Genomic DNA, 20,651 nt, shown 5'->3' with positions numbered 1-20,651 from the left:
GAATGCTGGTGTTTGACTTGCTTTATTCGGGACCCCTACTCATGTCCTGGTGCCACCCACAATTAAGCCAGGATTTTCTACCTTACTTAACCCAGTCAAGAAACTCCCTCTCAGACATGCCCAGAGGTCTGTTCCAAAGGTGATTCTAAAGCCTATCAAACTGATAATCAAGATCAGCTATCAACTTGGCAGAACTTCACCTGACTCTGTCTCCTGCAGTGCTGGGTTTAAAAGTGTGCACCATCACACCCAGCAAAATGCAACCTTTTAATAGCTACAGTGATATATATGCAAAAAAAGAAGAATAGCAAATATAAAGATGAGTGTGATGACACAGACCTGTGATCTTATCATCCAAGAGGCAGAGGCATGTAGCATGAACAATAAAAACCCAGAGACAAATGTTGTGGTTCAACCAGAAGATCAGAAAATCAAAGCAGTCAACCACTGGCTCTTATCTCTACCTCAGACCAAAAATGGGCTATCCTGCCTCCAGGAATCCTCAGATTGGGACTGAGAGTGAGACCTGTCTCCTCCTGTTTTATATTTTTCTCTAGTTCTGGGATTAAAATGTGCACCACCACCGCCACGGGGCCTCTATGGCTAACTAGTGCGGCTGCTGGGATTAAAGGTGTGTGAACCGCTGTTTGGCCTGTATGGCTGACCAGTGTTACTGCTTTGCAGTGATTTTCAGGCAAGCTTTACTTATTAAAACACAAATAATATACTACAATATTTCCCCTTTTGTGTCTAAAATAAAAAAGAAGGCTATAGCTAGTGTAAGAAAAACTATATACAATAAGTACAATAACTATATTCAAAATATACATCAACAATGTCTGGTCCATTTGCATTTCACAGATTCAGAGAAAATACTCCATTATCCTATCTTGGTGAATCCAAAATCTTGTACCTAATTTACTTTCTGTCATAACTTGCTTTGTGCATCTGGTAAACAAGGAAAACTATAACTCTCTAGTCTTCAACTCCCTCAGAGACACAAGAAAGAAATAATATTAACTGAGTAAGCATAAAGTGCAACCAAGCTACTTCCAAAAAATGTGAGAAATAACAAAACACCCAGCTGCCTGGACAGTCACCCAAAGTTCCTCTGCAATGTTGGGGCATCCATATTTGGCCTACAGGTCTAGCATATTTGACAGACTTTTCTATGAAGCAGGATATTCTGAAGGGCTGTCCCACCTTGTCTTGACAATGCTTGGCAGTCACTTTCTTCTGTGTCCTGCTTATCCAATTAGGACCTCATTCTGTCAGCAGTCAAGGCAGGGGTACTTTCTTTGACTAACTTTGCCACAAAGAAAGTAAACTCCATGTGGACTTTTTTTTTGATGCCCATTATCTTCTCTGAAGTAGATGGGTGCTGCCAGAAGCAGACATGTCTCATTGTCATAAAAAAAGAGCCTATGTTATTAAAACAAATTAAATGCCATATTCTGTAGTGTTTGAAGATAATTTGTCTACCTAAACTATATCTTTGTTTGACCTTAAAAACATACCTAATGTGACTGCAAGTTTGATTATAATAGGTGATTAACTACTAATTTGCATTTTTTATTATCCTAAACAATTGGTAATAATAATTTTCAAGGACTAGAAATTTGCATTAAATTGCTAAATGAGTTGTATAGGTATAATACCTTGAACAAGAGTAGAAACTTATGTAAAGTATGTTCCAAAAAAATTAATCTCAGATTTGTAACAATATAAAAAATTTGTATACAATATACAAAAATACAATCCAATATAAAACATTTTAAACTAGTAGTTACTTTTTAAAAGTAGATTCAAATAATTTACTTTTTTATCTTATTATGGCTATAGCCTCCCTTTTGTCAGAGTAGATTCAATAAGCTACCCTTTTATCCTATCATATCTATATCCCCCTTTTTTCTTTTCAAAAAAAAAAGAACCCTGAATCTATCTCCTTTGTTTAGCTTTTTTTTCTTGACCATTACCAATAACAACTTGTAACCAATACCCCTAAACAATGACAAATATCCATAACCCATTGAATGACCGAAAACCATCCACCTCACCTCTTTGGAATGTGGGTGTTGTATTCTCAAATTTACTTCCTGCTGTCTGGGTGACAGTATCTTTAGGGGATCCTGAAAAGATAAATTTGGATTAATTATCAAGTCCTGGAGAGGTAGCTGTAGAATTTGTTGTCCAGTTTCTACATAATGGGAAAGTGCAGGGTTTGTCTCAAATCCTGGCTAGTGAGGCTGGACCTGTCTGTGAGGCTGGACCATCTCAGCTAGCCACTTCGAAGTTGTGCTGAGCAGTTTGTAGTACAAAGCTGATTTTTATGTGGTGTTTTTCAGCTTAGTGGTGTTATCATAGTCCTGAAGGAATCGTCATTGTGGGGCCCCCATCCTCCTTATGGAGACTTCAAAGGTCACTGTTAAGAGTGCTCATGGTTCACTGCAGATAGACTCAAACTTAAAATTATATACAGGATGATATATGAAACCTTTTTCTAGAATTTAGTTAATAGTCTAAAAAAAGTTTGTAATAGATATGTATATAATCTTATACCTTAAGAGAATCTGTTAAAAAGTCAATATAAAACCAAAGGATTATGAGATTAGTGGCAATAAATTAGTCCTTAAATATTTGTTGTTGTTTTTTTTTCTGTCCCATATCAGGTGCCTCTTCTGACATGAGATAGAGATTTTGAATTTTACTTTAACAAGCTTGCTTAGATTTAGAGAAAGAGAGAACCACATTCCAACTTCAAAGCCAGCTTTAATCTTTAATTGGACTGGGACTACAAAAAGACCATTTGCATTATATATCTGTAGAGAACAGCAGAAACACATGTTTGGGAAGATTTATAAAATTTTACCCTGTTGGGAATGTGATATACCAATAGGTCAATTTACTCTTTTTCTTGAGACATTTTTTTTCCTGGATGATTTGTCCATTTTATTTAGATGTCTCATTTTTATAGGAGTCTTCAGATTCCTTAGCTAGCTACCCTTATTCTCCTGAAAAGACAGAAACAAAACCCTTCCCCAACCCTAATTTTGGGGAGATTTTCTTTTGACAAGTTATATCTGATGAAATGAAAAGCATTTGTTAGATTTATAGGTTAGTTTATATAAAATAGCCATGGCACTTAAAGAACTGTCATCTCTTCTAATTAAGAGGCATCTCTTGTTCAAATCAAATCTTTATCGGTTTTGATGGTATCCATAGCTTTTCTTCTCCTGTGGAAACAAAAGCTGAACCCCTTCCCCAATGTAACACATGTCCTGGTTTCCATTCTGAGGTCAACACATATTTAAAGTATAGTGGCTGATTTAGTTCCATAGGTTTTTCTGCTATCCAATGTCTCTCTGAAGCTGTAATTCCTTTCTCATTAGCATTTAGAAAATTCAAAGTTAATAAAACATTATGCACTCTATTTATGAGAGTATTTAGCATCCCTTTCTGTTTATTTAACATACTATTTAGAGTTTGATTTGATCTTTCTATAACTGCCTGTCCTGTAGGATTTTGTGGTACACATGTAATATGTTTTATATTATAATAAGCAAAAAAGCTGTTTCATTTGCTTAGAGATATATGCTGAGGCATTGTCTGTCTTTATTTGTGCAAGTATACCCATGATGGTCATAGCTTCTAGCAAATGTGTGATACTGAATCAGCCTTTTCCATTGAAAACCTGAATAGGTGTCAATGTTGTGGTGTATATATTTTAGTTTTTCAAATTCTACGAAACAAAAAATATCTATCTGCCAGATTTAATTCCTTTAAATACCCCTTGGGTTATTTTCTGCAGGTAGTGGTGTTTGGTTATATAAAGAACAAGTAGAACATTTCTTTATAATTTTCCTATTTTGTTGCCATGTAATGGAAAGGTCTTTTTTTTAAACCTTTGCTATTGACATAATTTTTTAAATAAAATTCTGAGGCCTTCAGCACATTTCCAATCAATAATTAATTGATTACTTTGTGCTAGAGAATCTGGTAGACCTGTATGGGATCATATGTGTTTATATATATATATATATATATATATATATATATATATATATATATATGACAATTCTTGTTCCTGATTGTATCTTCTAACTGAATAGATAATAAAGTCAATTCTGTATCATCTGATATAAATTCAGCAATTTCAGTATGTAAAACAACTCTTTATGCATATTGCAAATAGGTAATTATGTTGAGAAGTTCTTTAAAATCCCTTAGTACCATAACAACAACATATAATCCAGACTTTAGACAGAATCATAAGGGCTCTGATCCACTTTACTTAAATCTTTTGATTTGTAACCTGTTTTTCCTGATTCATTTGCATCAGTATAGAATCTAGGGACTCCAGTTGTTGGTGTGTCCCTTACAATGCGAGCTACCTAGTTTGGCAGTAGTAACCCAAGAAGGGAGTTCAGGAAGAACCCTCAAAAAGAGAAAATAAAAGAAAAACCTAGCTGGTAGGTCAGTGCTTCTGGTCACGTGTAACTCCAGCCTATGACGGTGACTGTAAAGTTGAAGTGGCATAATAACCAGGCTAGCTTAATAAGAAACAGCAAAATTAAATGAAGGGATAGCTTACAACACCAGGGATCCAGCGATGGGCAGGAAATACAAAAGGACTGGCCGGGCTCAGGCCCACCAGATTTATACGTAAACATTAGCCTGAGGCAAATACGCCCCCCATTGGGCTGGGCTTCCCTTACATAAAGCCATATGCAAATGGCTTTTTCATGAATTCATACCCCAAACACTGGGCACCAAATGTAGCATGAATAATAAAAAACCCAGAGAAAGATATTGGGGTTCAGCCTGAAGATCAGAAAAGCAAAGCAGTCAGCCACTGACTCTTAGCTCTGCCTCAGACTGAACTGGGTGATCCTGCCTCCGGGAATCCTCAGACTGAGACTGAGAGCGAGACCTGACACCTCCCATCTTATATTCTTCTCTAGTGCTGGGATTGAAGGTGTGCACCACCACCATCTGACCTGTGTGGCTGACTAGTGTAGCTGCTGGGATTAAAGGTGTGTGCAACCACTATCTGGCCTGTGTGGCTGACTAGTGTAGCTGCTGGGATTAAAGGTGTGTGCCACCACTGCCTGGCCTGTGTGGCTGACTAGTGTAGCTGCTGGGATTAAAGGTGTGTGCCACCACTGCCTGGCCTGTGTGGCTGACTAGTGTAGCTGCTGGGATTAAAGGTGTGTGCAACCACTGCCTGGCCTGTGTGGCTGACCAGTGTGACTGCTTTGCACTGATCTTCAGGCAAGCTTTATTTATTAAAACACAAATAATATACCACTGTAGAGGCAGGGAGATTGTTGTGAATCTGTGGCCAGCCTAGGCGACATAGTAAGTCCCAGACCAGATGTGGTGTTAGCCTGAGTAGGGAAGAATTTACTCGGGTGACGTCAACCGTACAGTATACTATGTTTCCTCTGGCTATAAGGGACCATGAATAATTTCTGAACTCTTGTTGGCAGGACTATTTGTCTGCAATGATATGGATTTGTTATTCTGAAATTACTCTCAGTGTGTATTGTACCACAAAGCAGTTAAATTCAGAAGCAAATTACAAATAATGGGAGACAGGCTTTTCATTACTAAGGAAGGGCGTAGGGCCTATGGGAAAAAAGGAAAGTCAGCAGGAACGCCGTGGTCTTCAGAGAGATTGGTAGGACTTCCCGGTGTGGGTGTCTCGTAACTAAATTTGTTTGTTTAGAAACACACCCTGCTGTGTTTAGAAGTAAAGGGGCATCATGCCTACAGAGGCTTTGAAAAATTATTTACGAGGAAAAAAAAAATCTGGCCATTGGGGAGGGATCTGGTGGGAGAGGGAAGAGGCTCAGAGAGGATCACGGGCAAATATAACCAAAGTACGTTAAAAGTATGAAATTTGGAAAGAATATTTTAATGTTACGGGAGTTAAAGCAAGATACAATGGAAATGGTCAGAAATGGGGGCGCTGGAGGCTAATATGACATAGGATATAGTAAAGCTGGTATTCTTGACAGTCTTCTGTGAGGCTAAATTTCATTTTTAAAACAAGTCCTTATTTAGCCCAGGCTTGCCTCTAACGTAAAGATCCTCCCGCCTTTGCTAACAAGGATAACAGGTGTTTACCACCACACAGAACCTTAAGTTATTTAAAAACAAAGTTTTGGGTGGGTTTGATGGCTCATAACTGTTACTCCAGTGTTTGGAAGTGGGAGACACGAGCCCATGATCGTCTTTGGCTACATAGTGAGCTCACGGCCTGTCTGGTTAACATGACACCCTCCGAAAATAAACTACTTTGTCAATTTGGTAAGGGCAGTTTGGTTGAGTGAGGACAGTATGAACCTTGTTACAGTAGCTGCGACAAGGATATTTAGAGCAGAATGCACAAGGCAATGAGAGCGCAAAGCTTGAGGGGTAGAAGAGGAGGGGTACAGAGATGGGTGTGTGAGGTCCTTAACTTCCAAGGATGAGAAAATGTTGACAGGGTAGTGGCATCTCCTGCTCTGACCGGCGGTGCCTGAAGCGCTCAGAGATGCGTGAAGGGGACGGGGAATCAGGAGATCCGGGCTCTGGGGCTTCCCCCGGAAGGTTCCTGGGGGTCCGAGCTCGAAGCTCTCAGTTCCCCGAGCTTGAATGGCTACCCTAGGTCTCACGCCTGGGCCGCAGCCCTGCTTCCTGACAGCAGGTGAGGCCACGACAGTCGCGCAAACCAACCGAGGGAAAGTCCAGCGGGTAGGATGTGTCAAGCCGCGGACACGGCTGACTTATTTGGACCCGGTGGTTAAATTACTCAGGCTCAGCCCACGGGTCGCTGAGCAAACCCAACAGGTGGCCCCGTGACCCTGCACTGCCCGCGGGGGAGCGGGCCGCGGTGCCCCCGCGAGGGCAATAGGGGAAAAGGCGACGGCAGGGGGTTGTCTAGCACTACCGCGCCCTCTAGCGTCAATCACACCGCGAGCGCTAGAAACGGGCGGGGTCTTCAGGAGGTGGGGCGGGGCCTTCACGGAGTGGGCGTGGCCAGCGTTTAGAGGCGGAGCCTCAGGAATGAAGAGTACGGTTAGGGGAGGGACGATGGTCGAGGGGCGGGAAGGCACGGGCTTTGTGGGCGGTGCCGGTCTGGTGCGCCGGCGCGAGACGCATGCGCAGAAGGACCGCCGTGGGAGCGGGAGGGCGGCCCAAGGGCCCGTCCGGGTGAGGGTGGTGTGAGGGAACCGACAGGGCCTGACAGGGGAGGAGGGGGAAGGTCTTGGTCTCTGGGGAGGGGCGGATGTGGGAGGGACGGTTGCGGCGGAAGCAGAGGGGACCTCGGGGGCGGGATGTCTCCTGGGAACGACGCCGGCCTTTCCGGTTGCTTCCGGGGGAGAAGAGGCGAACCCTGAGTTCCGGGGAGGCCCCCACAGCTCACCCAAGCGGAGACGGGGTGGTGTCTGCAACCAGCTAGCATGTCTGACGAGACCCAGTTTGCATGGGGTGTGTGGGGGCGTCCTCGGCCCCCAGCCCACTGCCGTGACTCTAAAATGCCCCCTTACACACGGGGACCTCCCGACCTTCCACTCTGCCCTTTTCGTTAGGGTAAAGGCGCCCTCCACACCCCTTTGCTGGGCATGGCTGCCCTTAGAAAAACTTAAGTGGGAAAAAGCAACTGGAGACTTATTCTTTATAAAGGTAGGTAGACTACAGGGGCCACGTCTGTTTTATATTTCATCCTGTAAAGGTAAAATTTCAGCCCAGATGTGTAGTGAGGGTGAGCTCCATTCACAGCTTAGTCTATAGAGGCCTTTTTAGTCTGGAGTTAGCGCTCCAGAATTCATGTGAGCACAGCGCTAGCTAACATTTCAAAATCATTTGTCAATAAACTGGAAAAGCCCTTAGGTGATTAGAAAACACAGAACTGAACGGAAATCTTTCATCTGGTTTTTCTTTCCTAACTCGAAAAGCCTCGTGGGGAACATCTGCTTGACCATAGGAAGGATGGAAGTGCCACCTAAGGACTCGATATGAACAGAAAAGGCCCGTCAACGTGAGTTCCGCATCTCTTTGTCATCTTAGGGCTTCCCTGGTGTTTCATAACTGACCTGAAAAGCTTAAGGGACTGAGATGTATCTGCCAACATGCAATTAAATTACGGAACTGGGCACTTACATTACTTCCCTTTTTATTATTGAATATCCTTGAGTAACATTGGTAGGGATGGGTTGGTCATCTGTCCCAAGTGAGCCAACTCAGAATATTGTGATTATTGTCAAATGACAGAGGACATTGGACATCAAGTTAGGCTCCCCGGGTCACCGCTAGTTTTGTTTGTTGTGGTTGTTAGTTACTGTTTTTGAGGACAGTCAGGCTGTTCTTCAACTTGCAGTCTCCTGCCTCCTCTCCTGAATGCTGGGTTTGCAGGTGTCCTCACCATGCCCAACTTATCAGTAGCTTTTACGGTGGGAGCAGCAAGTTCTGTAAAAGATGGAAGGATGGGTTGAATAATTTTCCTTTTAATTCTTTAGAGACTCTTCCCCAGTGAACCGATTGGATGTGGGAATGCTACTCCTAAGTGTGATACGTGAAGACATTAGCAATAGGTCACTTACTCTGGAGAGAAGCTAGAGGTGTATATGAAGGATAGTCCTGAGTATGGATGGATGAATTTTCTATCTGTCTTCTCATTTTCTTTTCATTCTTAACTTTAGTCCCTCTTTTCTGGCAGATGCAGGTACTCCGGCACTCTGAGCATACCCTGAAGACAGCTCTCATCTCTAAGAACCCAGAGCTTGTGTTACTGTATGAGAAGTTCAACGCTGGGGAGCAACGTTTAATGAATGAAGCCTTCCTTCTGTCCAGCAACCTCTTTGGACCTATCTCTGTGTATTCCCGGTCAGATTGGATCACCACCCACCCTGAAGCTCCCCAGGATTTCGAACAGTTTTTCACTGATCGCTACAGAAACAAACCGTGTCGGGAGAAACACGTTATCTATATACAGTCCATCGGTATGTCCTGGGAATGGTGGTGGTGGCTGCTGCCCAAATGCAAGTGAGCAGGGTTTTTTTTTGTTGTTTTTTTGGGGGGGGTGGTGTTTCTTTTTTTTGTTTTTGTCTATAGATCAGACTGGTCTTGAACTCACAGAGATCCACCTGCCTCTACCTCCTGAGTGCTGGAATTAAAGGCGCATACCACCACTACACAGCTGCAAGCGATTTTTATCTTTCTTTCTTTCTTTCTTTCTTTTTTTTTTTTTTTGTGCTGGGAGTTGAACTCAGGTCTCTGTGCGTGTTAGGCATTATATCATATGTGATAATTTAAAATACTATTATTGTGTGTTGTGTGGGAGGGGATGCAGATGTGCCATAGGACCGCTTTTGTAGAGTTTGGCCTCTGTCCCAGTGAGGCTGTCAGGTGTGCAGCGAGCACCTTCCCCTCCTGAGCCATCTTCATGGCCCTGTGTGTGGCCCTTTTGATACTCATCCCAGTGGCTGAACAGCGAGATTCTCTTCCTTTGACTCCATGTTGCCGTCAGTTAAAAAGTATGGAAGTTTTAGAGCAGCTTCTGTTTCTGTTCCAGTTTATAGAATAAGGTGAAGAATGTTTCCATCACTTTTAAAGTGTCCTCATTTTCTCCCTTCCCCCATACCATAGGCTCTCTAGGCAACACCAGAGTTATCAGTGAAGAATATATTAAGTGGCTCAAGGGCTACTGCGAAGCTTTTTTTTATGGTTTGACCGTAAAATTCTTAGAGCCAGTGTCCGTGTCTGCGACGAGGTGTGCCTTTAGAGTGAATGAGCACACACAGAACTTACAGATCCATGCAGGTAAGTAAGAACCTTTGCAGCTGGAACGTACAGAAGGGATGTGTGTGTCATATGTATTATACATGCCTTTCTCTTTAAATAGGGCATATCCTGGCATTCTTGAAAAAGAAGAAACCCCAAGATGCCTTCTGCATCGTGGGGATAACAATGATCGACCTGTACCCCCGGGACTCCTGGAATTTTGTCTTTGGACAGGCCTCTTTGACAGATGGTATTCCTTTTTTGATACTGTTTTGATACTGTTCAGCTTGAGGATGTGTGAAGAAATTCAGAGGGTGGGAAGAAGAAACCCGACCAGTAGTGTTTTCAATTAGAGCCGTGTCTTCAGTGAAGTGCCATGCTCGGCCTAGTGCAAAGTGTGCTCTGACAGACTGGTGATGGGGGTCCTCTCCAGGAGGCCACATCCTCCCCGCCTGGCCGTGGTGTAATAATGCTTTTCTCACAGCCATTGGGAGAGCATTTGTGTTACAGTTACTACCCATAAATAGCGCTTGAGATGCCTGGTACCTACCCCAGGCGTGCAGCTCAACATCTGGGGAGTTTAAGTTATGTGTTAGCAAGATAAACACCTTAAGGAAATTAGAGCTATCATTAACATTTGTGAAACTCTTGCTAATTTTTTCCATGTGTATGTGGGGGGAGCGATGGTGCATTAGCACAGTACATGGCTTCAAACCCAGGCCTGGCTCAAGGCCAGGACTCTACCACTGAATTACATGCATCCTATCTTAGTTAGGGTTTCCACTGCTGTGAAGAGACAGCAACTCTTATAAAGGAAAACACTTAATTGGGGTGGCTTACTTACAGTTCAGAGGTTTAATCTGTTATCATGGCAGGAAACAGGGCAGCATGCAGGCAGACAAGGTGCTGGAGAAGGAGCTGACAGTTCTTGACTCACAGGCAACAGGGAAGTGGTGAGACACTGGGCGTGGCTTGAGCGTGTACATGAAACCTCAAAGCCTGCCCTCATGGTGACACACTTTCTCCAACAAGGCCACACCTTATAATAGTGCCACTCCCTATGAGCTTATGGGGCCAATTGCATTCAAACTAGCAGATATCCCTAGCCCTTGCTAGTTGATTTTGCTCTTTTGATCAAGCACAGATGGAATAGCCATAAACAAATATGTAAGTACATATTTCCTTCTTCAGCCTGCATGTGGCTGCAGCACAGTGGTAGAGTACGTGTCTGGAAAACCAGCTTTGGGCTACGTGTGGTAACATCGCATAACATATGATTGGAGCATCTGGGAAGTGGGGGCAAGTGGATCAGGAGTTGAAGGGTAGCCTCAGCTACCTCGTGAGTTTAAGGTCTGCCTGGGCTACAGACACCTTGTCCACAGCAGCCCAGCCAAGCATAATCAGCAGCAAGAAGCCAAAGTTCTTGCAAGGTGTGGAGCTCATGCCTGTGATTTCAGCACTGGGGAGGCAGAGGCAGGAAGACCACAAGTTTACAGCCGGCCTGAGCTGTACAACAATCAATACCCTGACAGGAAAAAAAATGCAGCGAAGGAAAAAGAGACCCAACCTAAACCTCGACCTGAGATATTAAACCTCAGCTCATTAGAAACTGCTGGCAGCATTAGAAGGGTCTGACAGTGTCTGCTTATTTTTCTTTCTCTTTCGTTCTTCTCATTTTTCTACTTTGTTCTCTTTCCCCCTAATTTTTGCTATTTTCTGTCTAACTTCAACTACACACACATGTGTGCATACATGCAGTGTGCACCCCAGGATCTAAGGCAGGCTGGAAGGGGAAAGGCTAGTAGACTAAGGGAGTGGGCATTAGCGTCCTAGGGAGGAGGCAGTAGGAACCAAGGGCAGGAGAGAGCTGATGGTCTGTCGGGATGGATGCCAGGCTTTGGGCCAGGGGCTTCCCCGGCAGCTGTTTGTTTTAGAGGTGGGGCCAGGCTAGAGCTTCATCCTTAGTGCTCCATCTCTCGAGGACCTTCATCGTACCCCTGGATCCTCCCAGCATGCGCTTTTGAAGTCTTGGATTACTGTACTGCTCTGTGTTTTTATCAGATGTCTCCTTTTGTTAGCATTATAGAAATAAAAACATTAAAAGCAAATGCAAAACAATTTATTCATTGACCTAGATACCACTAGTTAATTTATTATATGCTTCTGAGGGTAGTGGATGAGGAAACATGGCCCAAGCTTTCTGTGTTAATTATTTTGTGGGGAAGGTTAAGTTTTAAATATATTAAATGACATAAAACAAGACATGTCAGGGTAGTGGTTGATCTGATATGAAATGAGTGTGCTTACAAGGGGCCTGGTTTTCTCCAAGATTAAAGACTGTTTTTAAAGAAGAACATTTAAAACGTTATGGCTGAAGGGATCACATGAAATAGGCTCACACTTGTTGGAGCAGAGCGAGTCCCTGGTGATACATGAAGAGATTTGCTTTTCCTGTTAGAATACTCTTTCCCTAAATTTCAGGGGTCAGTCTGCAGATCCTGAGGGTGAGGTGAGGAGCACCCTTTTGAATCAAGTTGAACTGGACAAAACCACGAGTTTATTTACTTACAAATAAAGATTTCATGAGCTCGGTGGGAGGGGACTTGCTTGGTGTGACTCTAGCCCTGGCTTTGCTCCCTAGCAAAACCATACCAAACCAAACCATCCATAAGGTGGGAGCACTGCTTCGTGTGCTAGGTTCTGAATCCTAGCAACACATACAAATTCATTAATAGTGAGCTGCTGTATGGGTGCTGGGAATTGAACCCTGGGTCCTCTGGAAGAGCAGTCAGTGCTCTTAGCTGCGGAGCCATTTCTCCAGCCCCAAATTCATGAATAGTAACGATTGAAAGAGACATAATGAAAAGTTTGTGTAGGTGAGCACGGTTGTAGGTCAGTCCCTGGACTGAATTAGGTGTCCAGGCCTGCAGAGGTGGCATCTGTGCCTCTGCTCTCACCCCCAGGAAGTCAGCCGCGAGACTGTTTATTCTGGTCACTTGTTACCAGCCTCTTGATGGAGTTGCCCTGTGCTTTAAAAAGGAGACAGGGCGTGTGAAGAGGCTCTGCTCTCTGGAGACAGTCTCCAGACAGGACAGTGGGTGCTACCTTCGGAAAAGCCAGAAACTTGACTGGTGTGTGAGGCCGAGTCTGCCCTTGAGCTCCTAATAGCCAAAAATCCTGACTGCTTAAGTCACCGTTGATCACGCTCTTCTGGAGTCCTTCCCTGAGGGAAGACTGGTAGGAGGAACTCAGTGAAGTTCCCACTTTCGATGTTTCTAGGTTTCTTATGTTTTATTAGCATATCAATTATGCATAATAGTGGGATTCACTGACGTTTTCACATATGTATATAATACACTTAGCTCATATTCACCTTCCCATTCCTCTCAGGTGCCCCTTCCACCTTTGTTTGATTCCTTCTATTTCAGTCCCCCTTCTAGTGCTCTCTCTCTCTCTCTCTCTCTCTCTCTCTCTCTCTCTCTCTCTCTCTCTCTCTGTGTGTGTGTGTGTGTGTGTGTGTGTGTGTGTGTGTGTGTGTGTGTGTATACGCGCGCATGTCTGGGTATGAAGTATGGTTACTTAAGGGAGCATGTGTGAGAGGTTACTAAAGAGAACAGGCATGTTAGCTGTAGCTACACCAGTGGAAAAAAATGTCACTTCCCTCCTCCAGTAGGTCCTTAGGAAGGGTCCTGGACCTGGTGCATCCTCCTCCCTACATTGAATTTTTTAGGGCAGGGGAAATTGGTTGATAGGTAAAGATGGTTGTGGGAATTGGGTCTCATAAGCCAGTGGTACTGGGTGACTAAGCCTCATGGGTGTGGTCTTCTCAGTACTGTGAAGGATAAGATCTGAGGATGGGGGTCGCGTGTGCTCTCTTTGGGACAGTGAGGGCACTGGCAGAGCTAAGGCTTGGAGTTCCCTTTGGCCTGTTGGGAAAGAGGTTATGGTGCGGTGGCAGAGCTGGTTACCCAGTGGGGTCCTCAGAGCAGCTGGTGACGCCAGCCAGACTCCACTTTCTGTCTTGTCATCATTGTGCATGGTTTGATTTAATAACAGATAAAACAGTCTTAAGGAGTCCCGCTTTAAAAGATCTCGATAAGGAAGTCTGGGACAAAAGTTGTTTGTGTTGTGTTGGCAATCTTTTAAGTATTTCCAGTGGTGTGGTGTCAGTCCAGATGTGCACTTACTGGCCAGATGTCTGAACAGCCGGCCTTTGTCTTTCCTCCGTGTATCTTACCCAGTGATAGGGATAAGCTTGTCTTCTCTTTGCAGGTGTGGGGATATTCAGCTTCGCCAGGTATGGCAAGGATTTCTACAGCACACGGTATGAAGGGACAGTGACGCAGGCCCGGCGAACGTCCTCCAGCGACTATTCCATTTTTGATAACTATTACAATCCCGAGATCACTAGTATTTTGCTGTGGCGATCCTGTAAGGTAAGTTGTTTGGAAATTTTTTTTGTTGTTGTTTAGATAGAAATTTTGCTTTTCCAGGATTGTTTGTAGGTTTCTCCTCGTAGGAATACATGTACAGAGTATGTTTGAAGGGCCCCACAGCCAGTATGCTCATCAGCAGTGCATGGGTGCTCATCAGCATGCAAGTAAAGTCTGTCTCTGGAGTGAGGGAGCCCCAGTGAACTGCTAGAACCCTACTGGTGGTCTACAGCAAACTTAACTATCCTCCTGCCTCAGCCTTTAGTACAAGGATGACAAGCATATGCCACTTTTTCACAAATCTGAAGTCTGTACCGCCATCTAGTGGGTAGAGCCCGTTTGTGAGGGTTCCCACACATGGAATCAGCCAACATATTTGGTGTCCCAAAGGGGAAACCCTGGTGCAGGAAGTCATGAAATGAGCATTGCTAAGTGTAGAAGATCTGGGCAGAATGGAGGTTTGGTGATGGTGACTCTCCTGGCAGGTTTTGTGTGTCAATTTGACCCAAGCTAGAGTCAGTAGAGAGGAAGGAGCCTCAGCTGAGGAAACGTCTCCTTGAGATCCCGCTGTAAGACATTTTCTCAACTAGTGATCCTTGGGTGAGAGCCCAGCCCATTGTGGGTGGTGCCATCCCTGGGCTGCTGGTCCTGGGCTCTATAAGAATGCAGGCTGAGCAAGCCAGTAAGCAGCACCTCTCTGTGGCCTGTGCATCAGCTTCTGCTTCTGGGATCCTACCCTGTTTGAGTTCCTATCCTGACTTCTTCAGTGATGAACAGCAATGCTGAAGTGTAAGCCAAGTAAACCCTTTCCTCTCCAACTTGCTTTTTGGTCACGGTGTTTGGCACGGTAATAGAAACCCTGACTAAGACAGTTGCAATGGTGTTGATCCTGTAAATGTGTTTCTTGGAAAAAGTGTTGTGTAATTGCCAATGGTGGTGCCATAAAGCAGTGACAAATGTTTTGCAGACTTTAACCCATGAGATCGGACACATATTTGGACTGCGACACTGCCAGTGGCTTGCGTGCTTGATGCAAGGCTCCAACCACTTAGAAGAATCTGACCGGCGTCCTCTAAACCTTTGCCCTATCTGCTTACGCAAGCTGCAGTGTGCTATTGGCTTCAGTATTGTAGAGAGATACAGAGTAAGTAGGAAGGGGTGCAGAGGTAAGGGAAGTGGTGAGTTCTAGTAGGTCTTTGAGAGCTGTGGTTTATCAGAGGAAATTAGGTAAAGGTAAGCAGGAAACTGTTTTTTTTTTTTTTAAAAAAAAGTAGAGAGAGGGCAGGCAAGATGGCTCAGTGGTGGATCCTTTGCTGCCTTGCCACAAAAGCCTGAGGGCCAGAGTCTGGGGCCCTAGAGCCCACGTAAGTGCCCACCTGTAGTCCCACTACATGGGACGTGGAGACAGACTCTGGAGGCAAATGAATTAGCCAGACTAGTAGACAGCAAGCTTCGGGTTCATCACGAGAGATCCTGCTTCAGTGTATAAGGTAAGAAAAGCGTCTGAGGTCAACCTTGGGCTTAACACATGCACACACTGACCACATCCATTGTGTGAAGCCATGAGAGACCTTGAGTTTAGGAAGAGAGCACAGCTCCCCCAGCCATGGTGCTCCTCCAACCCCCGCGATAGGGAGACAGGAGTCAGTCCTGGAGCCTTGGTGCAAGAGAAGACTGACTTGTGCACATGTCCTCTGGCCTCTCCATTCGTGCCGTGGCACATATCCCTCCCTCTCAACACTATAAATAAGTTCCATTGCGGTGGCTCATACTTGTTCCCAGTCTCCTGCGGAGGACCTGAGTTTGGATCCCAACATCCATACAGTAGCTTACAATTACATATAACTCCAGTTCCAAGGGATCCAACATCCTCGGAGGGCACCAGGCATACATGCAGTACACATATGTACATGTAGACAAAACACTCATAAAGAAAGAAACTTTAATTTGACAATGACTGTCTTATTTATTTATTTTTAGATATATTTATGTATGTTTGCCCTCTGAGACCAGAGGGGCTTGTCTAATTCCTTAAGAGTCAGAACCACCTGATGTGGGTGCTGGGATCCAAACTCAGGTCCACTGGAAGAACAGTAAAGACGCTTGTCTGTCTGTCTGTCTCTCTCTCTCTTTGGTTTTTCAAGACAGGGTTTCTCTCTGTAACAGTCCTGACTGTCCTAGAACTCCTTTGGTAGACTAGGCTGGCCTCGAACTCACAGAGATCCTCCTGCCTCTCTCTCCCAAGTGCTGGTATTAAAGGTGTGTATCACCACTGTCTAGCTTAGTAAATGCTCTTAACCATCTCTCCATTTCTGATGATGACTGTTTTATGCTTAACATTCAGTGAGAAATGGTAAAAGGAATTTATCTGTTACTTGTCCATTGGGTCAAAAGGGATTGGTTCTATAGAGCAAAAGGCATGCTGATTTGTGTGGTAGTTTACTTTATATTTTGGTTGTGAGCCTAGCCTTTAATGCTGAGCCATCTCTCCAGCCTGAGTTTACTTTTATAAGTATAGAACTGTGTAACTATAATTTTCCAAATATGTGACAGACACGAGTCTGTTAGAAAAAGAGTGGATGTCTTTAAGAATAGAGATGACTCTCCGGGCGGTGATTGTGCAGCCTTTAATCCCAGCACTTGGGAGGCAGAGGCAGGCGGATCTCTGTGAGTTCGAGGCCAGCCTGGTCTACAGAGCTAGTTCCGGGACAGGCTCCAAAGCTACAGAGAAACCCTGTCTCGAAAAATGAAAAAAAGAAGAGAGACGACTCCTGGTATCCTTGTGCACACATCAGTACACATCCCGGTGGTTACCTGTGCTCTGCCTGCTCACGCAGGGACAGCATTTGACTTTCTCCATCCTGTGTCTTCACATACATGTCTGCTCTTGCCTTGGGGTATAGTTACGTTATATGCACATGTACCTTAAGTTAAAAGCACAGTGCAGTGCCTTATAGAATAAACAAATGGAGAAGAGAAATTAAAATTACTTTGTCATCCTAAAATAGCGTAAGAATTAGTATAGTTCTTTTTCCTCTGCATATTTTTTGTTGTCTTCAGGTTTTGTTTGTTTGTTTGTTTGAGGTGGGGTGGGGTTTCATAATGTGGCCCCGGGCTGGTCTGGGGTTCACCATGTAACCCAAAGTGGCTATGAACTTGTAGCCATCCTCTTTTCTGAGTGTTGAGGTTATAGACGCAAGGAACCATACCCAGCTCCTGTTCATAGGTTCTGTTCTCTGTAGTTTTGGTCCATGCTGTTTCTCTCAGTGTTCACTCATGTCTTGTACTCCTAGCCCACTCCATCAGATTCAGACTGTTCGTGGGGGGCACAGCCACGGGTTTAGATAACCTCACTCTGGTACCTGCTATGGTGCCTGAGACTGTTCATGGGGGGCACAGCCACGGATTTAGATAACTTCACTCTGGTACCCGCTGTTGTGCCTGAGACTGTTTTGTTGAAATGCAGTGTTTGTGTTTTCAAGGCACTGCTGAGATGGATTGACGATGAACCTAGCCATGCATCAAGAGCAACTCCCAGAAATAGTTCTGTCCATGTGAATTTGCTGAAACCTGTGGAAGCCTTTAAGGACTGGAGAGAGTGGATAGTAAAGTGCATTGCTGTTCTGGAAAAATAAGGACTTTGACGTAGGAGTAACTGAAATAAATACTAGCACCCTGGGCGTTTGTGGATAGAGTACTTCATTGGGATAAACCATCTCCTGGTTCTGTGCTGAGGCCAGGGAGCAGACTAGAAGCTTCTTTGAAGTTCCTGGACCAAAATAAGGTTCACTGAGAACAAGGAAAACCCTCTCTGCCCTTCTCTCCTGTGTCATTAGCTTCAAATTGGATTAGCTGAAGCTAGAAGGTAAATAAAGATTAAAAAAAGTGACCATCCTGTATTCCTGTATTCATGCGAGGAATGAATGAACACTTTGCAGGATTGCTTTTGTTTCAGAAAGAGTTACTGCCTCTTGTGTATGTGTGTGTGTGTGGGGGGGGTACAGCTAAGTCACCAGCAACGTGAACTTCAGAAAGAGTTACTGCCTCTTGTGTGTGTGTGTGTGTGTGGGGGGGTACAGCTAAGTCACCAGCAACGTGAACTTGCACGAGTTGCTGCCTGCAGCTTCCTCTCCTGACCCGTGGGTACCCTTCATTCTTTCCTGGCCATTTACGGGCTTGTCCCTGAAAGAAGCGCCAGCTTATATCAGGTCTTCGCGGTGAGGACACCAGTGGTCCTTTCTCAGCAGCTGCTGGTGGGGAGGGGTGTTAGTGCCGTTCTCTGCTGTAACTGCTGTGTCGTGTCTGACGGCCTTTACAGATAACTCATAATGGTGCTTTTGTCCGTGTCGGTCGCATTCATTCTGTAGGGCTAGGTGAGATTGAAGTTTGTTTTGCCCACTCCATTGCATTGTGACTTGTTTGAATAGGAAGAGAGTGAGTGGGTTACTTGCCTGTCAGGATGCCAGCCATGCCTGTGGTGGCCTGTCAGCCTGTGACATCAGTCAGTTGCTGTGGTAGTGAGCAAGTGGACAACCTCAGGGCCAGCAAGTCTGTACGGTCAATGTATCTTGGGAAACCAGAAGCTACTGTTCCTTCATGCCAGTGAGACGGTAGCTTGGCCTACTTTTATTGCCCATTGGCAGTGTTGGTTTTTGTTTCTTTTGTGTCTTCCTTTGAGACAGGGTCTCTATCCAGCCCTGACTAGCCTGGAACTCAATATATAGACCAGGTTGTCTTTGAACTCATAGAAATCTCCTGCCTCTACTTCCCAAGTGTAGGAATTAAAAGGCATGTGCCACCATACCTAGTAATACTGGGGTTTGACCCAGGGCCTTGTGCATGCTTAGTACTCCACAGTTGAGTGACAGCCCCAGTCCCCCTTTCTTACTTCTTATCTGATCTTTAAGGTAAGACTTACATTCCTTCTTTTCGCTCTCATTGTCTTTTTTTCTTTTTAAATGGTTGGGAGGGGGAGGGACAGCCGCAGGTATCATTCCTCAGTGGTTAGGTCAAGCAGGCTGTCCAGTGAACTTCTTCACCCCCATCCTATGGGTGCTGGGTCACCCTTGGGCCTCTGTTTACACAGCAAGCACTTTAGTGACTGAGCTATTTCCAGCTCTCTTTTCCCATTTGAAATCTAAATTCTTTCATTGTTGTAACTTAGATGGTGTAATTAAAAGCATGCTTGCCAATCAAACCAGTGGTTTTCCTTAGATTCCCTTTCTTGGTTAAACGCCTTTTAAATCAGTTTTGAAAACGGCAGCTTGTCACTGGCATCAGTTGGAGACTGTTGATGATTGTTGTAATATTGAAAAGAAGCAGATGGGTTTGACGTGTCTTGTTTATGAAGTTTAATTCTCCCTTGAATGGTTACTCCTAATTATTCCCAGTTCTATGTTTTTTTTTTTATTTTCCTACCAGGTAAATGCAATTCTCCTGTGGGTCAACATTAATCATAAACCTAGAATGGATATTTGCCTAGGTTAAAAAATTGGGGATTATAATTATATGGACAAGATAAAGAATCCTTTTGGGCCTACTCTGCCAAGGAGCCAGGAATAAGAACTTCTGGAAGAAATTACTGTTGCTGAAAATAAGACTGAACAACTAAAAATTACATAGCAAACATTTATTATGTTTGCTAATAAATTTATTAAGCAGTCTTCATTTAAATGATGTTATAACAAATTAGATTGTATATACTTTTGGAGAATTTTTAGGATTAACTTTTAAAAAATACAATCTAGGGACTAGTGAACTGGCTCAAAAGGTGAGGCACCTGCCACCAAACCTGAGGACTTGAGGCTGATTCCTGGGACTCACAGGGTAGGAGAGCGCCAGCTCTCCCAAGATGCCCTCTGACTTACTGCGTGGAGAGACAAAGACACACACACACACACACACACAACAGAGAGAGAGGTTGAGGAATGTGTTATTTACTGTGCCTGCAACTCAGTGGGAGAGTTTTTTCCTCCAGAAAGCAGGAGAGACGGCTTGAGGCACAATGCACATTGCACTAGCCAGCACCTGGAGGTTTTGCTTTGCACATGCTAAGTGAACACAAGGTTAAAATACTGATGAAAATCATTTCCCAATGTCTAAATACCGCCCTAGAAATAAGTGACTTTGCTTAAGGAAATGCTCAACATCCTTAATCATCAGAGAAATGCAAATCAAAACAACTCTGAGATTCCATCTTGCACCTGTAAGAGCGGCCAAGATCAAAAACACTGATGACAACTTATGCTGGAGAGGTTGTGGGGTAAAGGGAACACTCCTGCATTGCTGGTGGGAGTGCAAACTGGTACAGCCCCTTTGGATGTCAGTGTGGTGATTTTTCAGAAAATTAGGAAACAACCTTCCTCAAGACCCAGTAATACCACTTTTGGGTACATATCCAAAGGATGCTCAATCGTGCCACAAGGACATGTGCTCAACTATGTTCGTAGC

The 20,651-nt window shown here is 44.3% G+C and overlaps 1 protein-coding gene across 6 annotated transcripts; it reads left to right on the top strand.

Annotated features, from left to right (window-relative positions):
- Positions 1-7,110: 7,110 nt before the first annotated feature.
- Positions 7,111-18,090, top strand: Amz2 (archaelysin family metallopeptidase 2). Of its 6 annotated transcripts, XM_075990268.1 has the most exons (9): positions 7,145-7,197; positions 7,578-7,671; positions 7,944-8,026; positions 8,705-8,987; positions 9,634-9,807; positions 9,890-10,018; positions 14,041-14,204; positions 15,169-15,345; positions 17,684-18,090. In XM_075990268.1, the coding sequence occupies exons 4-9, from the start codon at positions 8,705-8,707 to the stop codon at positions 17,834-17,836; spliced, it is 1,080 nt and encodes a 359-aa protein (XP_075846383.1). In that variant the 5' UTR covers positions 7,145-7,197; positions 7,578-7,671; positions 7,944-8,026; the 3' UTR covers positions 17,837-18,090. The 6 variants fall into 6 exon arrangements, with proteins under 6 accessions (XP_075846384.1, XP_075846386.1, XP_075846383.1 ...); XM_075990269.1 differs by lacking the exon at positions 7,578-7,671 and having other exon boundaries at positions 7,111-7,197; XM_075990271.1 differs by lacking the exon at positions 7,578-7,671 and having other exon boundaries at positions 7,119-7,197; positions 8,688-8,987.
- Positions 18,091-20,651: the final 2,561 nt, after the last annotated feature.

This window comes from Microtus pennsylvanicus, chromosome 11, assembly GCF_037038515.1.
Source record: "Microtus pennsylvanicus isolate mMicPen1 chromosome 11, mMicPen1.hap1, whole genome shotgun sequence".
In the NCBI taxonomy this organism is placed as follows: Eukaryota; Metazoa; Chordata; class Mammalia; order Rodentia; family Cricetidae; genus Microtus; species Microtus pennsylvanicus.
Note: the sequence above shows the minus strand (reverse complement) of the source record. Positions and strands in the feature narration are given on the sequence as shown.

What these genes read in the sequence shown, in the direction of transcription:
- Amz2 (XM_075990269.1), top strand. Translation starts at nt 8,705, where the DNA reads ATGCAGGTACTCCGGCACTCTGAGCATACCCTGAAGACAGCTCTCATC. An exon ending in ACAGGCCTCTTTGACAGATG is followed by an intron (nt 10,019 to 14,040) that starts GTATTCCTTTTT and finishes TTCTCTTTGCAG; the next exon opens with GTGTGGGGATATTCAGCTTC. An exon ending in GTATTGTAGAGAGATACAGA is followed by an intron (nt 15,346 to 17,683) that starts GTAAGTAGGAAG and finishes TGTGTTTTCAAG; the next exon opens with GCACTGCTGAGATGGATTGA.